The following is an 18,300-nucleotide window of genomic DNA, read 5'->3' on the forward strand; positions in this document are numbered from 1 at the left end:
CTGATAGACTTACAGACGCAGTGATCAAAGTCCTACTTAAACAAGGCCGAGACCTTTCCCTACCGGGCTCCTATAGGCCTATATCACTATTAAATGTGGACTTCAAAATTTTTACCTCTATCCTAGCCCAGAGACTAAAACCAATTATGCCGCTTCTTATTCACAAGGACCAAACCGGTTTCATAACTGGTCGCCATTCGGTTGTGAATCTCCGACGGGTCCTCTCGGTCATCCAGCATGCTAATTCAAAATCATCTGATACGTCTCCCCCTGCACTCATCTTATCTATTGATGCGGAAAAGGCCTTTGACCTTTTACTGTGGCCCTACCTCCTTAAGACCATACAGAGATTCGGTTTTCCCGATTCTTTTATTTCACTTATTCGCATCTTGTATTCTTCTCCTTCTTCTTCTATTTCCTCTAACGGTCTTCTCCCTTCCTCCTTCGTATTGCAAAGGGGGACGTGACAGGGATGTCCCCTATACCCCCTCCTTTTTGATCTCTCGATTGAGCCCCTAGCGATAGCTATTCGTAACTCACCTCATATCCATGGAATTACCATTGGCTCGCAGGATCTGAAAATTGCACTGTTTGCTGATGACACTCTTGTTTTTGACAAATCCAGAGCAATCATTACCCTCCTTATTACAATTGATATACTCATTTGGGAAAATAGCCGGTTACAGAATCAATGTTAATAAATCAGAACTTTTGCTATTGGGTAATCTGTCACCTTCCATACTCTCTCACCCTGGCATTCCCACTTTCAAGGTGACACATTCCCACTTCAAATATTTAAGTATTAATGTCTGCTCGGACCTATCTAATCTTTATAGAATTAATTACTCCCCTGTTATAGACAATTTAGCCCTCAAATTAGACTCTTGGAAGGACTTACCCCTGTCTCTTTTAGGCAGACTTGAAGTGATTAAGTGTGTTATTTTCCCCAAGCTATTTTATTTTATACAAATGCTCTCTATTTCACTAACCCGTTCCGATACTCTCAAGCTTGAACCACTCTTTTCGAGGTTTCTTTGGCAAGGTAAAAGACCACGAATAGCCAGGCAGAAATTAAAATCTCCCAACGTGAATGGAGGCTTTGCAGCTCCTGATGTTCAGGCATATTCTCTAGCAGTCCATTTTCGATATATTGCTGACTGGCTTCATTGCACATCACAATATATTGATCATTACTTGAAAGTAGCGCTATTTTCCCCATTTGCTCCTGGTGTACTGCTGCACTTACACCCGACTCAGATACCTTTCCCAGTAAAAAGCCATATCTTATTTAGGGACACTTTATCCGCATGATTAGCTATTAACAAACTCTGTCACCGCGACCCCCACTTCTCCCAATATATTTCATTGTGGGGCAACACAGCATTCCCACCCTCGCTGCATAATGCCACCTACTTCCTATGGAAAGAGAAGGGTCTCGACTCCTTCCACAACGTTTTTGATCCTGGAGGAATTCTCTACTCCTTTTCGGATCTTTGCCAAAAATTTGACTTATCTCCACGTCACATGTATATGTACTTCCAGGTGCGTCACTTTGTACTCTCTTATGGTGCTCGATCCCAAAGGGGAGTTCCCAATAGCGTGTACCCAGTCTCTCATGCCATTGATACTCTCTGCATTCTTTCCAGGTACGTCCATATAGAGTGAAATATGCGTACTCTATTTTGTTATCTTGTCTGCCTACTGTACAATGGGATAACTTATTCTCTAAATGGAAAGCTGATTTACCTACTTTATCAGACATTGCTGATATCACACAACCTTGCGAGAGATCCCTAAATTTTTTATCTTCAGCGTATTTTCAAGAAGTTCACTTGAGGTTTTTACACAGAGCATATATCTCTCCTTCACAACGAGCTCATATGTTACCCTCAGAATCCGGTGACTGCCTCAAATGTGGGAAGTCCTCTGCAACATTTATACATTGTGTGTGGGAGTGTAGAAAAATTAGATGTTTTTGGTGTAAACTTCGCGCCTATATTAACAGATTAATATCTTCGAATGTACTCCCGGATCAGTTGGCCTGTCTTGCTTTAAACTTAGCAAAATAGCAGATCGCTCCGAGACATTTTTCTCTCCTTAGTGTAATTCTCATGCTTGGCAGAAAATGTATATTGATTAAATGGGTTAAACGTTCGGCCCCTTCCATTGCTGAAGTACAGCAAAAATTATTGCAATTGTTGTACTATGATAGAAAAACAGTTTTAACATCGCCCTCCTTTAGCACACGGAAATTCTGCCTCAAATGGAGCACTTTCCTAGACACTTTACCTCCCTCTACCAAACAACATATCTTAAGAACTCTTGATTGTTCATTGTCCTCCTATGAATCGTATGCATATGTTTAAATGATCTCACTGCTATCATTTCTAAGTATATGTTTAATTATTCTCCTCTCTCTTGCACTCTAGTTTGATATAATGAGTGTTATGGGCTGGCCCTACCACTCATCCTCATCCCGCCCCCTCCCCTACACACCCCTTTCCCCCCCTCTCCACTAATACTTTGTTTTGATGTTCTCTCTCTGTCTCTATGATTTGACTCTCTATTGGTTAGTACTGTATGGAAGTACTGGTTATAATATGCTAATTGTACGGGTATGGGTCTAACACCCCTTTCTAATATTCGTGTAATTGTAGTTAGATTCAATTAAAAACCAGTTTGCCTTGATGCGGTTTTATACCTATGGTTTTACCAGCTGTTTTATGACTTGATGTATATCACAGGCCTTTTCTATACCGAGATGTCTTCGCATTAGACTGATTTAACCTAGAATGCTTTTGTATATATACTATGCTCAGTATTTCCATGCACTCTTTATTGTTTGATTCTTTTTCTGTATACTTCTGAATGACTGAAAAAATTTCAATAAACATATTTTGCAAAAAAAAAAAAGATTGTCAAAATGCTCATGCCACACATTCGTTAGAACATCATGATCTACCATTCTATCAAATATCTTAATACTTCAGTTATGTGACTGGGGATCAAATGTAATAAGTTTCCTATGGCCTTCTCACTTATATATCACAATGGCTCTTATCATTAAAATATTCTCTCAGACAGTGTTTACATCCAAATTTAAATTGATCAACCTTAAATTCAAATGGATCATAAGTAACACTCGGGACAAACTTCAAACCCAATGAGAGAAGTGATATTTCTGCGTCTGAGAGTCTATGACTGGACAAATTAAATATTAAGTTTGAATTTGTGCCCTGAAGCCTCGTCTCCTTATAGCCACCCCGCTTCGGTTGTAGCCTCCTCTTGTGTATGGGGGAGTTCCGGTGGCCCCAGTGGGGGACTCCACTTCTCCCCCAAAAAAACACTAGGGGGAAGTGTATCAAAATTATCAGTGTCAGATGCAGTTGCGGACAATGTATTGTCCAAATTATATGTAGCTCTACTACTAGATGTTTTCCTATTTCTCATAGGCCTGCATTGCTGTTGTTCAGCCCCACTCAACCATCTATACACTTGGTGTTTTTTACAGTCATTAGTCTCCGTACTCAAATTCTTTTGTTTAAACAAAATGAGTTTGTTCTTATATGTATCAATTTGACTCTGAAGTTTGTTACACAAAATGTCAGATATATCATTTGACAGTTGTAAATATTGCTGTTCAAATACCACAATATCCTCTCTCACTTGTTTTAACGCTAACCCTACTTCCTTAATGATTAGTAAGATTAAGTCAAATGCACATTTACTACCCCACACCATTTGGCACAAAATGAAGGGCTATTCATCCCAATGGTGGGGACATTGGTTATACAAAAGCAACGTGGTATTATCTTTGTCCTGTGATATTCCGACAAAAATTAGCAATGTAAGACCAAATTGGTCTTTCTACAATTTAATCTCACTAAACTATGAAAGAGGTCCAGTGGCTTTTCATCAGACAAATTCATCACTCACAAACAACACTCTTTCTGGATCATAGTCTGTTAATGAAACGAGTCTATTCTCAGCCTCCAATAATAGAGCATCATCAGTGACCATTCCTTGAGACATCACGTTGCAAAAGACTATATATCACAATTTCAATTGGTAAAAACAGCTGTTAAGTCAGATAAACATAATATTTCTCCAGCAGTAACCAATATGTATAGAACGACACAAGGGGCACAGATTTCACCAAACTGTTTCAGCACACCAATAGGCACATAAAAAATAGGCTTTTAATAACCTATCGGTAAATCCTTTTCTCCTATGGATCGTGAATTTTCTGTTAGGAAGATTATCTGTCTTTAGCAATATTTAAGTGATTTTTCTCTTACGTCATAGAGGATGCTGGGGTCCACTTTAGTACCATGGGGTATAGACGGTTCCGCAGGAGCCTTCGGCACTTTAAGACTTTTAAACAGTGTGATGATAGTAAATGGTAAGCGCTATAAGAGCTAAATGATTATATATGGACATAGAATGGATGAAATGTTATTTAAAAAATGCGGTACCTGTAAAAAAGATTTTTGGTTAAATGGAAAATGTTTACACTCCTTTGAGTGAATATGTGATGGAGTAGCCAGCAACACTACAGTTGATTAGTCCTGGTTTGCAGGTGATTGCCCTACCTTTCCCTGCGCTTCGATGTTCCTGAGCCGCTGCGGCACTGATGTCTCTTGCTGTGCGGCGGCGCTTCGAGTCCCGCTGCGTCCAGCGGGGCTGTGTGCTGCTGTAGTCTCTCTCCTGGCTCCAGGTGCAGCCGTTGTTAGCTGCTCGTGTTGCGGCCGATGATAAGGCCGTGCTGTGGGCTTCCTCCTTGTTTAAAAACGACTCTCCAACGCGATTCATGCAATTAAATGCACTTTTTCGAGGAGTGGAAGTGAATTAAATGTCTTTATTGAATTACGTTTTTTTTTATATTAAAAAGTACCGGTACTTCTCTAATTTGCGGTCAGCAGGTTCTTTTAATGAAGCTGACTCTGGGGCAGGTAAAATGATTTTCTTTGACAACCTAGAGACTGAGGTGTCTATCATTGGGGGTGATTCTCACTTACGCCTATCCTCTTCAGGGAAAGGGTACGCTACTCTCAACCTTTTAGGGATAGCAAATTTATTTTCCGGGTTAGCCCAGGATTCCTCAAAGTATGCATTTAAGTCCTTAGATGGAGGAAAAGTCACCACCTGTTTTTAATTTAATTTAATTTAAAATAATCTTTTTCCTTAGGTGGAGGTGTTGTGTCAGGAAATTCCAACACATCTTTTATAGCGACTATCATGCATTGAATGTTCTTAGCCAGTTTGGGATCTACCCCCCTTAAATCCCCAGTGTCGATGTCAGAGTCGGAATCTGTGTCAGTGTCCCTATGCATATTTTGGGTCAGGGACCTTTTTTGGGAACTGGAGGGGTCCCGAGTGGATGATGTGGAAGCATCAGCAAATAGTCTGTGGAAGATGCTCTGTCTCCAATGCTTTGTCTGTTCTTCAGACTCAGAGAATTTCTTCGCTAGTTTAGCCATATTACTCTGCAGCTTTCTCACCCACACAGGCTCAGAACACTCTTGTGCATCCAAAATGGGTTCCTCTGGGGAAGAGCTTTCTCTAGACATGTTACACGCGTGTACAGTCACACCACTCACACAAACGGGAGCTAATGGGGACAGACCAACACTAATGTCTGTCAGAGGGACCTAGAGGGAATTGCCAGTCCACACCACGCGCCCTATATGTATTGCATACAATGAAAATACATATATATATCCACACAGTGCTTTTATCCAATGTGAAGCCCGCAGACTTCAATAAATGATGTGCTCCCCTCCCCTCTATAACACCCTGGTACTTGTATCAGCGATGTGTGAGGAGAAGCAGCGTTCAGGACCAGCGCTACGGCGTCTATGTGAGGAGAAAATGGCGCCAAATGAGTTACAAGCAATCCTGAGGAGAAGCTCCGCCCCGATGGTGCGGTTCAGCCGCAGTAACATATTATTTATACTGGCAGGGGTATGTACACCAGTGGCTCCCTTGTGTGTACTTTAATGCCAGTGAGAGTAAGGATTTATCATGCCCTGCAGAGCGCGCCCCCCGCGCGCACTCTGCACCCTGTGCTGAGAGACATGTTGCTGCGCAGCATCCCGCGCTGCACTGGTACCTTTATGCCACCACGATGACCGGAGAGCCCCTCTCTGCAGGCTTCCGGTAAATACTCACCAGCCTTCTGACTTCTGGCTCTGTTAGGGGGTGGCGACAGTGCTGTGGGATTGAGCAGCAGCCAGGCAAGGGCTGTGTTCAGTACCCTTCAGGAGCTAATGGTGTCCTGTCAGCGGAAGCAGAGCCATTAAACAACTGAGAAGTTGGTTCCTACTTCCCCCTCTAAGTCCCACTAAGCAGGTAATCTGTTGCCAGCAGCTTCCCTGTAAAATAAAAAACCTAACAAAGTCTTTTCCAGCAGAACTCTGTAGAGCTCCACTGGTGTGCACCTAGTCTCCCGGGCACATTTTCTAAACTGAGTTCTGGAGGAGGGGCATAGAGGGAGGAACCAGTTCACACTGTTGAAAAGTCTTAAAGTGCCGAAGGCTCCTGCGGAACCGTCTATACCCCATGGTACTAAAGTGGACCCCAGCATCCTCTAGGACGTAAGAGAAAAATCACTTAAATAGTGCTAAAGACAGATAATCTTCCTAACAGAAAATTCACGATCCATAATAAATAACCAAAAAAGCTGCGGGTGCAGGAAAAGTCAGGGCTCAATGAGTCAAGACATATTTATAAATCCAGAATTCCGCACTCTCACCATATAGTCCAACAATGGGGTGCACTGTACTGGTCCACCTGTACCAAATATTCACTACTTTAAACCAGACACTCTCCGTATTGTCAAATGCAAATAAATGTATTGGAACACTAAAGCGTCAGCGATGTTTCGGTCCTATCCAGGCCATTTTCAAGCTGATTTAACAGCTGTATTTACCAATTGAAATAGTGAACATCTAGATTTATAGTATTTTGTAACGTGATGTCTCAAGGAATGGTCACTGTGATTGATAAAGTAAGGCAAATTTGCGATCTCTCTTGATTAATTCTGCACACACCTTGCTTTGGTGAGTTCTGCTGAATAATCTTGAAAGACATATATTTTCTGCCATTCCCACACTAAATCCTAGTGTTTACAGGAATCTTTCCAAAATGATTATTTATGTAAATAGTTTAAACATTGAAACGGAACAATTCTGGGTCTCGCTCCAGGGTGTTTACATTGAGGGCCTATACGGTGTGCTCTTTCAATTACTAGGTCAGAACAAGTGTCTTGAATTTGGAGCAGTAACTCTGTCCCTTTAGTTGATTCAGGTGAACCCACTACTCTGTTATTTCTATCCTATTCTCAAGGTCATCAATCATATTCCATAACTGGTATTGAGAGCTTTCAAGTTTGATGCATGTTATTTGTAAAGAAGATACATCAGAAAATAACTCCTGCCATGCTCTGTTTCCTGCAGCCTTTTAGTGAGCTGTGAGATTTGGTTAGAAATACTTGCAGTCTTTGCCTGTAATATGGCACCAATTGCCTCCTTGATTGTCCAGATCATGTCCCCATATGTCACTGGTGTGTCTGTCTGGGGGGGTAGATAGGACAATTTGGGGACCCCCAAGGCAAGTTATTATTCCGTCTCACTCACCTCATTAGGAGTACTGTGTGAGGGAGAGGAGTTTGCAGAGTTTGTTCTGTTGTGACAGGGAGCGGCGTCTGGCGCCATATTGGATCTCCTGAGGCTTTTCTGCTCCCTCTGCTTCTGCTACTTCCTGGTCATAAGCGGGGAGAAGTACCTTCCCAAGCAATGGAGGTTGGTCCAGAGATATTCCTGGGGGTGGGGGTAAGTGGTGCAGTGAAATGTGGTGTGGCGGGTATTGGAAGAACTTTGGGCTGCGACCTCACATGCCAGAGACAGTATGTCCTTTATTAATTGCTTATGCTCTCTCTGTTTAGTGGCAGATCTGCTTGCATTATTGTGTGCTTAATTTGGCAACTGGTGCCTTGGTGTCCATAAAAAAGCTATCATACCATTAATGACTACTACGACCATCACAATAGCTAAATTGTTTAGAACTGGACAGTGAGAACTCCCCCTTTCCTAAGCACTGTTAAGTATTTGTTATTACAATTATGATAGAAAGGCCACCATGCCTTCTGTGGAAAGGTGAGTTGTTAAAATATATAATAAACATAATTTTTTAATTGACTGACTTAACTCCCAGCAACAAAATGTTATCTTTAAACTAAATCAACCACTTGGTATCTTACTAGGCAAATAGGGCTGAGCTCTTGATGGATTTTATATTTATGCTTTACTCATTTTATGTACAACTCTTTTTCTAAGTTTAAAGTAAGGCACTTCCATGTGTCTTCTGTATGTGGATCTGAGATATTGTGACACCCCTGGGGTACACACTACCACTCCTCCAACCCACCCACTGGTTTCCCCCTATTTTAAATTTGGTATTCACGTTATATCTTATGTGTTTATTTAGTTACATGATGCATCCATTACTTCTTTTTGAGGTCTTTTACATGGACATTGTAACGTCAGCTGCAGGCCTTTTGGACTTATGTTGTTAGAAGCATTTGCTTTTTATTGCTCTGATTTGTATTTTGACATATTTTGAAATCAATAAAATGTTAAAAAATTGGTATATAAATAAATATATATATATATATATACACACACATATATATATATATATATATATATATATATATACATATAAATACATATACACACAGTATATTTATTAGAAACCTCTACAGCTTAAAAACAAATATTGTGACAATTGTTAAATGCAAGTCAGATGTAATTGCTCCTGTCTTGAGTGCATTGACCTAAATGTGTATATTCGCCGATATGCATACGACTTGCTAGTTTTAATACTGTGCCTAATAATCAACCCTATCCTTGGTGCATGCACCTGAAAAAAATCCTGCATCACTTGCATTTCTGTTGACAGACACTCCATGAACCCTGCCTACATGACAATGCCCCACTGCAGCATAGTTATCTGTACGCAGATGATACTAAAATCTACCTATCCTCACCTGATTTGTCCCTATCTGTACTGGGCCGTGTCACTGAATGCCTATCTGCCATTTCATCTTGGATGACGTCTCGCCACCTCAAACTTAATATTTCAAAGACAGAGTTAATTATATTTCCACCGGCCAATAGTAGGTACCAACCTGATATCTCTATCACTGTTGAAAACTCGAAAATCTACGCTACCCCACAAGCTCGCTGCCTAGGTGTCATCCTTGACTCTGATCTATCCTTTGTTCCCCACATTCAATCTGTCTCAAAATCATGTTACATGCATCTAAAAAACATATCAAAAATATGACCATACCTTACACAAGACATTGCTAAAACTCTAATCCATGCTCTCATTATCTCCCACAATGATTATTGCATTAGTCTCCTAACTGGTCTTCCCAAAATGAGACTCTCACCACTACAATCCATTCTGAATGCAGCGGCGAGGCTAATCTTCCTCGCTAGACGTTCATCGTCTGCAGATCCACTCTGTCAGTCCCTCCATTGGTTACCTGTATTCTACCGCATTCAATATAAAATACTTTTACTAACACACAAGGCCATTAACCAAACTACACCAACGTACATCACTTCGCTTATCTCAAAATATCTCCCAACCCGGCCTCTTTGCTCTTCACAAGATCTGTGTCTCTCATCCACACTCAGTACTCGCTCCCACTCACGATTGCAGGACTTTCATCATGCTGCACCCACTCTGTGGAATGCCCTACCACACACAATAAGACTCTCCTCTAGTCTCCAAACCTTCAAGCGTTTCCTGAAAACTCGCCTGTTCAGGCAAGTGTATCAAATTCCAGAACCGCCCACATAACTTTCATAAACCTTCCTATCAAATTGCATCCACTCGGCATAGTCCACACACATCCTCACATGTCTTCTCATCCTTCCTCTCGACCCCGGTTCATCATTGCTGTATGACCATATCATACAGCCCACCAAGAACCTTTGCAATCTGGTGGACAACTATGCAATAGATAGCACCTATCCTTGTGTATCCATGCCTATTTCCCTATAGATTGTAAGCTTGCGAGCAGGGCCTTCCTACCTCTATGACTGTTACCCAGTTTTGATATATCGTTTTGTTATATCATTGTTATTTCCAATTATAAAGTGCAATGGAATTTGCTGCGCTATACAAGAAACTGTTAATAAATAAATAAATAAATAATAGTTACCCCCCTTTGGTCACAACTGCCGATGTGACTGAAATATGTATGACTCAAAATCACCCGTTCTTGTATACAATTGGTTTGGGCTCAAAATGAACAGCATAAACATGTTATAAAAGCTCTGCAAAAGTGTGTACATTCAACTCTGCATTAGCCTCAACAGCTTATCGGGGGATAACCTAACCTCACTGGCACAGGAGTAGTGCAGCTCCTATGTCAAGCAGATGAACCGCAAAAAAACTTTTATGCAAAGAACCTCTTATAATGGCAGCTGTTCGTTGTCACTGAAGATAATACCTCCCAAGTTTCAAGGTCAACCTTCTTACCACTAACATACTATATATTTCTAAGTAATTCAACGCTTCCCACAAGATAACGTGAAGTTGCCAACTTCAGTGTTCTGCACAGAATAAACACTGTACTGGTGTCACTAATAAGCTATAGAATACCTAATATTACCTGTATGTCTTCTAGGAATATAATTAATAATTAACAGATGTAGCAACTATTAACAAAAAGTAAAATAAAATAAATGTATATACAGATTTAGCAAATGCTCATACGTACATCTGTTTCTAGACATGTGATTTTACGTACCTGAAATATTTATGACAGTTTCATATGATGATTCATAGAGCTTTGCTGCATGTTTTACAAAGTGATGTTGTAAAATCGACATTCTTTTAATGGGGTCTTCTGTTATCTATTAAGAGAAACAAAAAACTTAAATATAAAGAACCCCTCTCTGTAATAATGTGAACAGCAGATATATATAAAAATTAACTGAGAAATACCCCAAATTAGCATGTGAAATGCTCAATTCCTTACCATCAACTAGTAATGCCCTTTTTTTTGCTCATTAATGGGTTCATAATGGTTCTATTAACCACTTGCCTGGCATGGTCTTATCAGATGCAACCAATCCAGGCTGAGTTTTCCCTGACATACTCAAATGTGATGTGACCCATTGGAAATGGCTACTGTGCGGCTGCTGGAAGATATTCTTCCAACAGCTGCCACCCTCAGAAGGACCTCCCCCAATCATTCTGCTTCCTCAACTACCCCCCCAGTGCCTGCTGTGCAGCTGGTCACTGTCCGGGCAGTCAGAAGGCACACCCCACTATGTTGCTGAAAACAGTTGCTGTGGAAATGTATAAAAAGTAGCCCTCACTTTCCCTGTTGCAACCCTATTTAAACTGTGTTTCTTATGTGCCTCCACCCAAGTTGTTATTTAATATAGATACTCTATATATTATAGGATGAACTGGGGAATCACCCTTCAGCCACTCAATAACAATTACATAACATAATACCAACGCTGTCAAGAATAATTACTTTTCTTTGACTTCTGTTAAACAACATAAGTTCAACCATGTCAGAAATTTCAACTTAGTTGGAATTTACCATTGTTGTCTGCCTCGGCTGAGGATTAAGCTGCCCATAAATTAGGAGCGCCCTGGTACCAGTTAATATTCTCAGTAATACTCAAATGTTCATTCAAGACAGCTCCAACAACATTACACTCAGATAGATAAGAGACACTGGTGTATATGAACAGATGCAATTTCTTGTACATGCTGCCTTTGCTGTATTTTCCTGACAATGATCCTGAGGGATCGAAACGTTGAAAGAACTCTCTCTTGTGAAATCACCTTGATAAGTATGAATTAAAAATCAATGCTTTTTACATGCAAAACTCTGGTGAGTGCCCCTTTATGCTGTCTCTCTATACGTTGACGTCTGGATTAACACTCTAAACCTCTTGGGAGTCACCCCAGTTGATGTCATATATTTTACTGTGCGAGTGCGACCATCTCTGGAACTATATATATATATATATATATATATATATATATATATATATATATAGACAGATAATCCCGGCACTCTTCTGTAGAGATGATGTCACTGCGGTGCCCTCCCAGAGGAATTACCTCATGTACATGTAGAAGAAATAAAGGTGGCACTCACGCAGATTTTTGCAAAGGTAAAACGGTCAGTTTTAATTTACCGACATGTTTCGGGGACTCGCCCCATCCTCAGGGCCTTAACTGTTAAGGCCCTGAGGATGGGGCGAGTCCCCGAAACATGTCGGTAAATTAAAACTGACCGTTTTACCTTTGCAAAAATCTGCGTGAGTGCCACCTTTATTTCTTCTACATATATATATATATATATATATATATATCCACCCTTCTTACAATATAATTAGTTATACACACATATACAGTGTATATATATATATATATATATATATACACATACACACACACATATACATATATATGGAGTCTTTGCAAATTATAGGGATTCCTCTTGGCAGTTTGTCCAATGAGTACCGTTATACTACAATTCTCCTTTTCAGTTTAATACTTTTTAGTATGTGTAGTTAATATTTTTCCTGAGACTCAGGAGGTAATCCTCTCCTAGGGTGATGCTGTAATTAAAAGTTGATAATTGTATCCACAAAGGAACCAACCTGCATACACTGTATCCACTCTGACTGTCTGTTCTGAAACATTGATATTTAAATGCTCCTGGCCTCCATAACTTCCTGCACTCAGGTTGTGGATAGTTTAAATTAAATTAAATGGACCTTACTGTCAGGTGGCATAGTCCACTGAAATTACTCTATATAGTATTTCTGGGATATCCGGAGCACTAATAGCCTCATTTCAATGCAAAATTAGATATAAATATACCTTAATATTCACTTTGTTTCATAGATGTACTTGTATACACTTAGTAACATTATCATCCCCTTATGAGGCTGATCTGTTACACAGTTGCTTGTAATCCAGTAACTGGGTTATATTTCCCTGACTGTTCACAGTCTCAGTATTATTTGACTTGAAATAAATACAATCTAGCAGGAATGCGGCCAGGAAAGTGCCACATCTCAGTTCATACTATCCAAGTTAATATCCTCTAACAACTGTCTCTGTAACCTTATCAGGTGGTAATTATTATGCAGATCCTATAACAGTTATGTTAACTGTATTTATCCTCCAGATGTTTATTTGAAAGAATAATGTTCCTGTAGTGATGAAGCACTGGGTGAGTAACCTTGGTAAAGTATATGCCTACTGTTTATAGTTATTGTTCACCAGTGCCTATTTTATTATAATTAGATCTGCAGAGTAGAAACACTTTAGCTATCCTGGTAGTGACCCTTAATGCTGGCTAGTTTCTGTGCCTCCCTTATATGGGTTAGGTGTGATTACAGTAACAGACCTCTGACGTCTTCAGTAACTGACTCCAGCCAATTACCAGTTAGAATACTTTACAGCCACTCCCCTATGATTAAGTATTGGCCACTGTTGAATCCTATTACGCTGATTTGCTTCCATCCGTCACTGAAGTACTGAGTTGCCCTCAGACAGGGGCACGGTGCTGGGACCTTGCTTTCGGCTTGGCTGTAGCGGCACTGGAGGGGGCGGAGTCACATACCCGGTCACACCAGTCACCGTTTGCCACTCCTCCTTTCTACTGCCGTCACTGCTTCTCCCCCGACTCTTCCGTCCTCCCGGAAATGTCGCTATACGGGGCTGCACACAGAGATCCGGTCTTCAGTGCACTTCGACCAGCTGTTGCCCCCTCCTTTCTCCAGACGTCTGCTGATAGTTTAAAGCTAAGTTCAGCTGCGTAGCAGAAGGGGAAATAGCTCTCATGGCTGCCCACTCGTGAAGAGTCCCGTAGTAGCGTCTGGCTCTCCTATTTATACCCCTGATAAAGGGTCGCGAGGACACTGTCCTTTCCACCGAGGCCACGTGAGACACCTGTCCCAACTTGTCGCTTCTCTGCCTTTTGGCTAAGATCAAGTGTAGTACCTGCTCGAGGAAAACACTTTGTGGAGTACCTGTTCTCACACTAGGAGCGTGAGAGCTTCCTAGTGTGGAATGGAGAAACACCTTGTGGAGTACCATGCCAGGGTGTGGCAATGCTTCTGGTCGAGAGTGGAGAAAAACTGGGCTTAGTATCTGCTACCTTCTTAGGGGTTGAAATAGGACCCCTTACGTGGAGCGGGAACGGCCTGGTCTAGTATCTACTCTTGTACTGTGGGTTGACCCTGGCACAGAGTGGGTATGAAGCTTGGTCTGGCTGAGAGGTTGGGAGCAACTAGAAGCTTGAGGTGATATGTGCCCCTGGTGCAGGAAGAGCCAGGGGTGCCTGAACCTGCACTGGTGTTGGATGTCCACCTTTGCACAAGTACGGCACTGTGCACACTTCCACTTCCCCAACTTCTGTTGCACCTTTTTCCTTTGCCCTGGCCTTTTGGCTAGGGCAAGGATAATGTTTTATACCCCCCCTCCCCCACCCTGGCTTTATGGCTGAGGCTTATTTATTTATGCACGTGTTTTGCACTTTTGAACAACACTAGCACTTATTTATGTTTTGTAGTGTGTCACGTCACGGTTTTTTGTTTGGGGTTTAAGTGAGACCCTTATGGGCCACCCTCTCCCTAGTTGCCGAGGCCCTCTATTTTTGGGGAGGACCACAGGCTGTTTTCGATCCCCAGGGGGAAGCTCTGGCCACCTTTGGGGATACACGAGGGTCCCTCTGCGCTTCGGAAAGGGGGGACTCACAGACCCTTTTTCCCCTCAGTAGGCCTTTTGGCTCTGAGGGGTAGGGGAGTAACGGGGCCCTACTCCTTTTGGAGAGGATCCAAGAACCTATGCCCCCAGCATGTTTGGTCACAGACACTGGGTGAAGAAGCCACGCACCTCGGGCTTCAAGTAAAAAAAAAAAAAAAAAACAACCTGTCCCAACTTGTGCCCAGTGTCATTCCAAGTATGATTCCTCCAATCAGGCAACAGCTGCATCTCAATCCTGGGCTGGTGTAATAGGTTACCTCACAAATATTCCTCTAGTGTATCAGCAATAAACCCTTCCACTACATTAACATGGGTATATTATTCAGTACATGAATTATATGCATACATCTGGTATTTCCTTGCTTATATATACATATATACATTTAAACCTGAGTACCTGAGTATATAGTCATCTATATCAGTGTATATACACATATACATAAAGATATATATGTATATATGTATATATATATATATATATATATATATATATATATATAAAAAAGACTCACTTCTCCAGCGATGCTGAAAAAGTAGACAATCCAATGCAGATGCAGAAAAAGTTGACTTAATTCAAGGGGATCCCCTTGATGAAGTCAAACTGCTGACGAAATGCGTTGGAACTGCTGCACCTGAGACCTCTCTATGGACAGATAAGCTCTTTTAATTTATCATTCCTGTACGTTTGCACTTTTACCATTATTGGATTCATATGGAAATCAGGATGTATCTGAGTGTATATACGGATTGCTAAACTTGGACAGATAAGCTGCTTTAATTCAAATTTCCTGTACGTGTGCACTTTTACCATTATTGGATTCATATGGAAAACACAATATATCCGTCGCTATATACGGATTGATAAGCTTGAAATTTTATTTCTGTTCTGTACACTTGCATTTTTACCATTTGTTTTTATTTGTTTTATATGTTGTATTAAAATTTTGTGAAAAACCTTTAGATAAATCCCTGTTGGTAAATTTTTTATTTGAAGATTTGCTTATCCTTAGAAGGTTTTTTAGATATAACTGATATTTATGGTGAAATAGGTTTTGAAAAAAACTATGTGCTATGTTATGTCTGTTCTATTTTTCTATCCACATATGTACATTGGTCATGTGACTGAAGATATTGTGAAGATAAGTGATGTCCATACATTACCACTTGGTTCACTTTATATTAATTTTTAAACACTAAATTAGGCGCCCTTATCTCCACTAGTTCTATCTTTCACCTCGTATATGTGCCATCCAAGCACATATCACATTGTTTAAGGTTGCCGCAATCCACTAATTGGAAAAGTGTTATTTTATCTTTTTGTATACACTTTTTTTCACATAATCACGTGCACTTCCAGTGCTCACCTATAGTTTCTTGTGCGCCCCCGCATCTATTGGTTTTTTATATATATATGTATGTATGTATGTATGTATGTATGTATGTATGTATGTATATATATATATATATATATATATATATATATATCTTGCATCACTCTCTGCTTAGATAGTATTACAATGTGTTCACCGATATGCTTTAAATTAGAGTGACCATATTATCCATTTTACCTGGGACGCTCATGGATTACACAGGTTCTGTGGCTGGCTGATTTCAAGCCTACATTTCAGCTGGTTTTAATATGGTCACTCTATTTAAATACATGTTCTTAACCTGATTCAATCATTTAAAAAACTTGACAATTTCTGTGTGGATTTTGAAAAAAATAAATTAGATTTTAAACCTACCGGTAAATCTATTTCTCCTAGTCCGTAGAGGATGCTGGGGACCCTGTAAGGACCATGGGGTATAGACGGGCTCCGCAGGAGATAGGGCACCTAAAAAGAACTTTGACTATGGGTGTGCACTGGCTCCTCCCTCTATGCCCCTCCTCCAGACCTCAGTTAGAGAACTGTGCCCAGAGGAGATGGACAATACAAGGCAGGATTTAGCAATCCAAGGGAAAGATTCATACCAGCCCACACCAATCATACCATGTAACCCGGATCATACATAACCAGTTAACAGTATGAACAAACAACAGTAACGGTCCAAGACCTATTCCAACTGTAACATAACCCTTATGTAAGCAACAACTATATACAAGTCTTGCAGAGTTTCCGCACTGGGACGGGCGCCCAGCATCCTCTACGGACTAGGAGAAATAGATTTACCGGTAGGTTTAAAATCTTATTTTCTCTTACGTCCTAGAGGATGCTGGGGACTCCGTAAGGACCATGGGGTTTATACCAAAGCATCCAATCGGGCGGGAGAGTGCGTATGACTCTGCAGCACCGACTGAGCAAACGCTTGGTCCTCATCAGCCAGGGTATCAAACTTGTAGAATTTAGCAAAAGTGTTTGACCCCGACCAAGTCGCCGCTCTGCAAAGTTGTAATGCCGATACGCCTCGGACAGCCGCCCAAGAAGAGCCCACCTTCCTAGTGGAATGGGCCTTAACCGAATTTGGTACCGGCAATCCAGCCGTAGAGTGAGCCTGCTGAATCGTATTACAGATCCAGCGAGCAATAGTCTGCTTCGAAGCAGGTGCACCAATCTTATTGGCCGCATACAGGACAAACAGGGCCTCTGTTTTCCTAATTCTAGCCGTCCTGGCTACATAAATCTTTAAGGCTCTGACTACGTCCAGGGATCTGGAATCCTCCAGGTCACTTGTAGCCACAGGCACCACAATAGGTTGATTCACATGGAATGAAGAAACCACCTTAGGCAAAAATTGCGGACGTGTCCTCAATTCAGCTCGATCCACATGAAAAATGAAGTAAGGGCTTTTGTGTGACAAAAGCGCCACTTCTGATACTCGCCTTGCCGATGCCAAGGCCAACAACATGACCACCTTCCAAGTAAGAAATTTCAACTCAACCTTGTTAAGCGGTTCAAACCAGTGTGATTTTAGAAACTGCAACACCATGTTGAGGTCCCACGGTGCCACTGGAGGCACAAAAGGAGGCTGGATGTGTAGCACTCCCTTTACAAACGTCTGGACTTCTGGAAGAGAAGCCAATTCCTTCTGAAAGAAAATCGAGAGGGCCGAAATCTGAACCTTAACAGAGCCTAATTTCAGGCCCATATCCACTCCTGCACAAAATGGAAAGCTGCTCAATCAGATTGTAATGTCACTCAGGTGCTAAAAGGGAGGGGTAATTCTGTGTAGGAAAGAACAATGTGTTCCCTAATGCACACCGAGTGAAAAATATTACTACATAATAGTCAGATAATACGGATATCTTAGTTGCGTATATCTGCAGATATAGGGTTAAGCCCCCAGGCCAATCGACAAGGCTTCTCCGTCACTGGGGGTCCCTAATACTAGGTATGGGTCCGGGGTGCAGGACCCCATGATGTCGGCCCTCCAGTGACGGTGAAGCCTTGTCGATTGGCCTGGGGGCTTAACCCTATATCTGCAGATATACGCAACTAAGATCTCCGTATTATCTGACTATTATGTAGTAATATT

At 41.2% G+C, this 18,300-nt stretch overlaps 1 protein-coding gene across 3 annotated transcripts in view; it reads right to left on the minus strand.

Moving 5' to 3' along the window:
* The window catches only part of PGAP1 (post-GPI attachment to proteins inositol deacylase 1), a 1,346,394-nt gene that overhangs the window by 861,092 nt on the left and 467,002 nt on the right, over window positions 1–18,300 (minus strand). For all 3 annotated transcript variants that reach the window (XM_063934105.1, XM_063934104.1, XM_063934106.1), the window contains one exon: window positions 10,829–10,934. In XM_063934105.1, coding sequence (XP_063790175.1) covers window positions 10,829–10,934 — 106 coding nt within the window. The remainder of the gene's footprint in view (window positions 1–10,828; window positions 10,935–18,300) is intronic.

The sequence above is a fragment of the Pseudophryne corroboree genome, chromosome 7, assembly GCF_028390025.1.
Source record: "Pseudophryne corroboree isolate aPseCor3 chromosome 7, aPseCor3.hap2, whole genome shotgun sequence".
NCBI classification, from domain to species: domain Eukaryota; kingdom Metazoa; phylum Chordata; class Amphibia; order Anura; family Myobatrachidae; genus Pseudophryne; species Pseudophryne corroboree.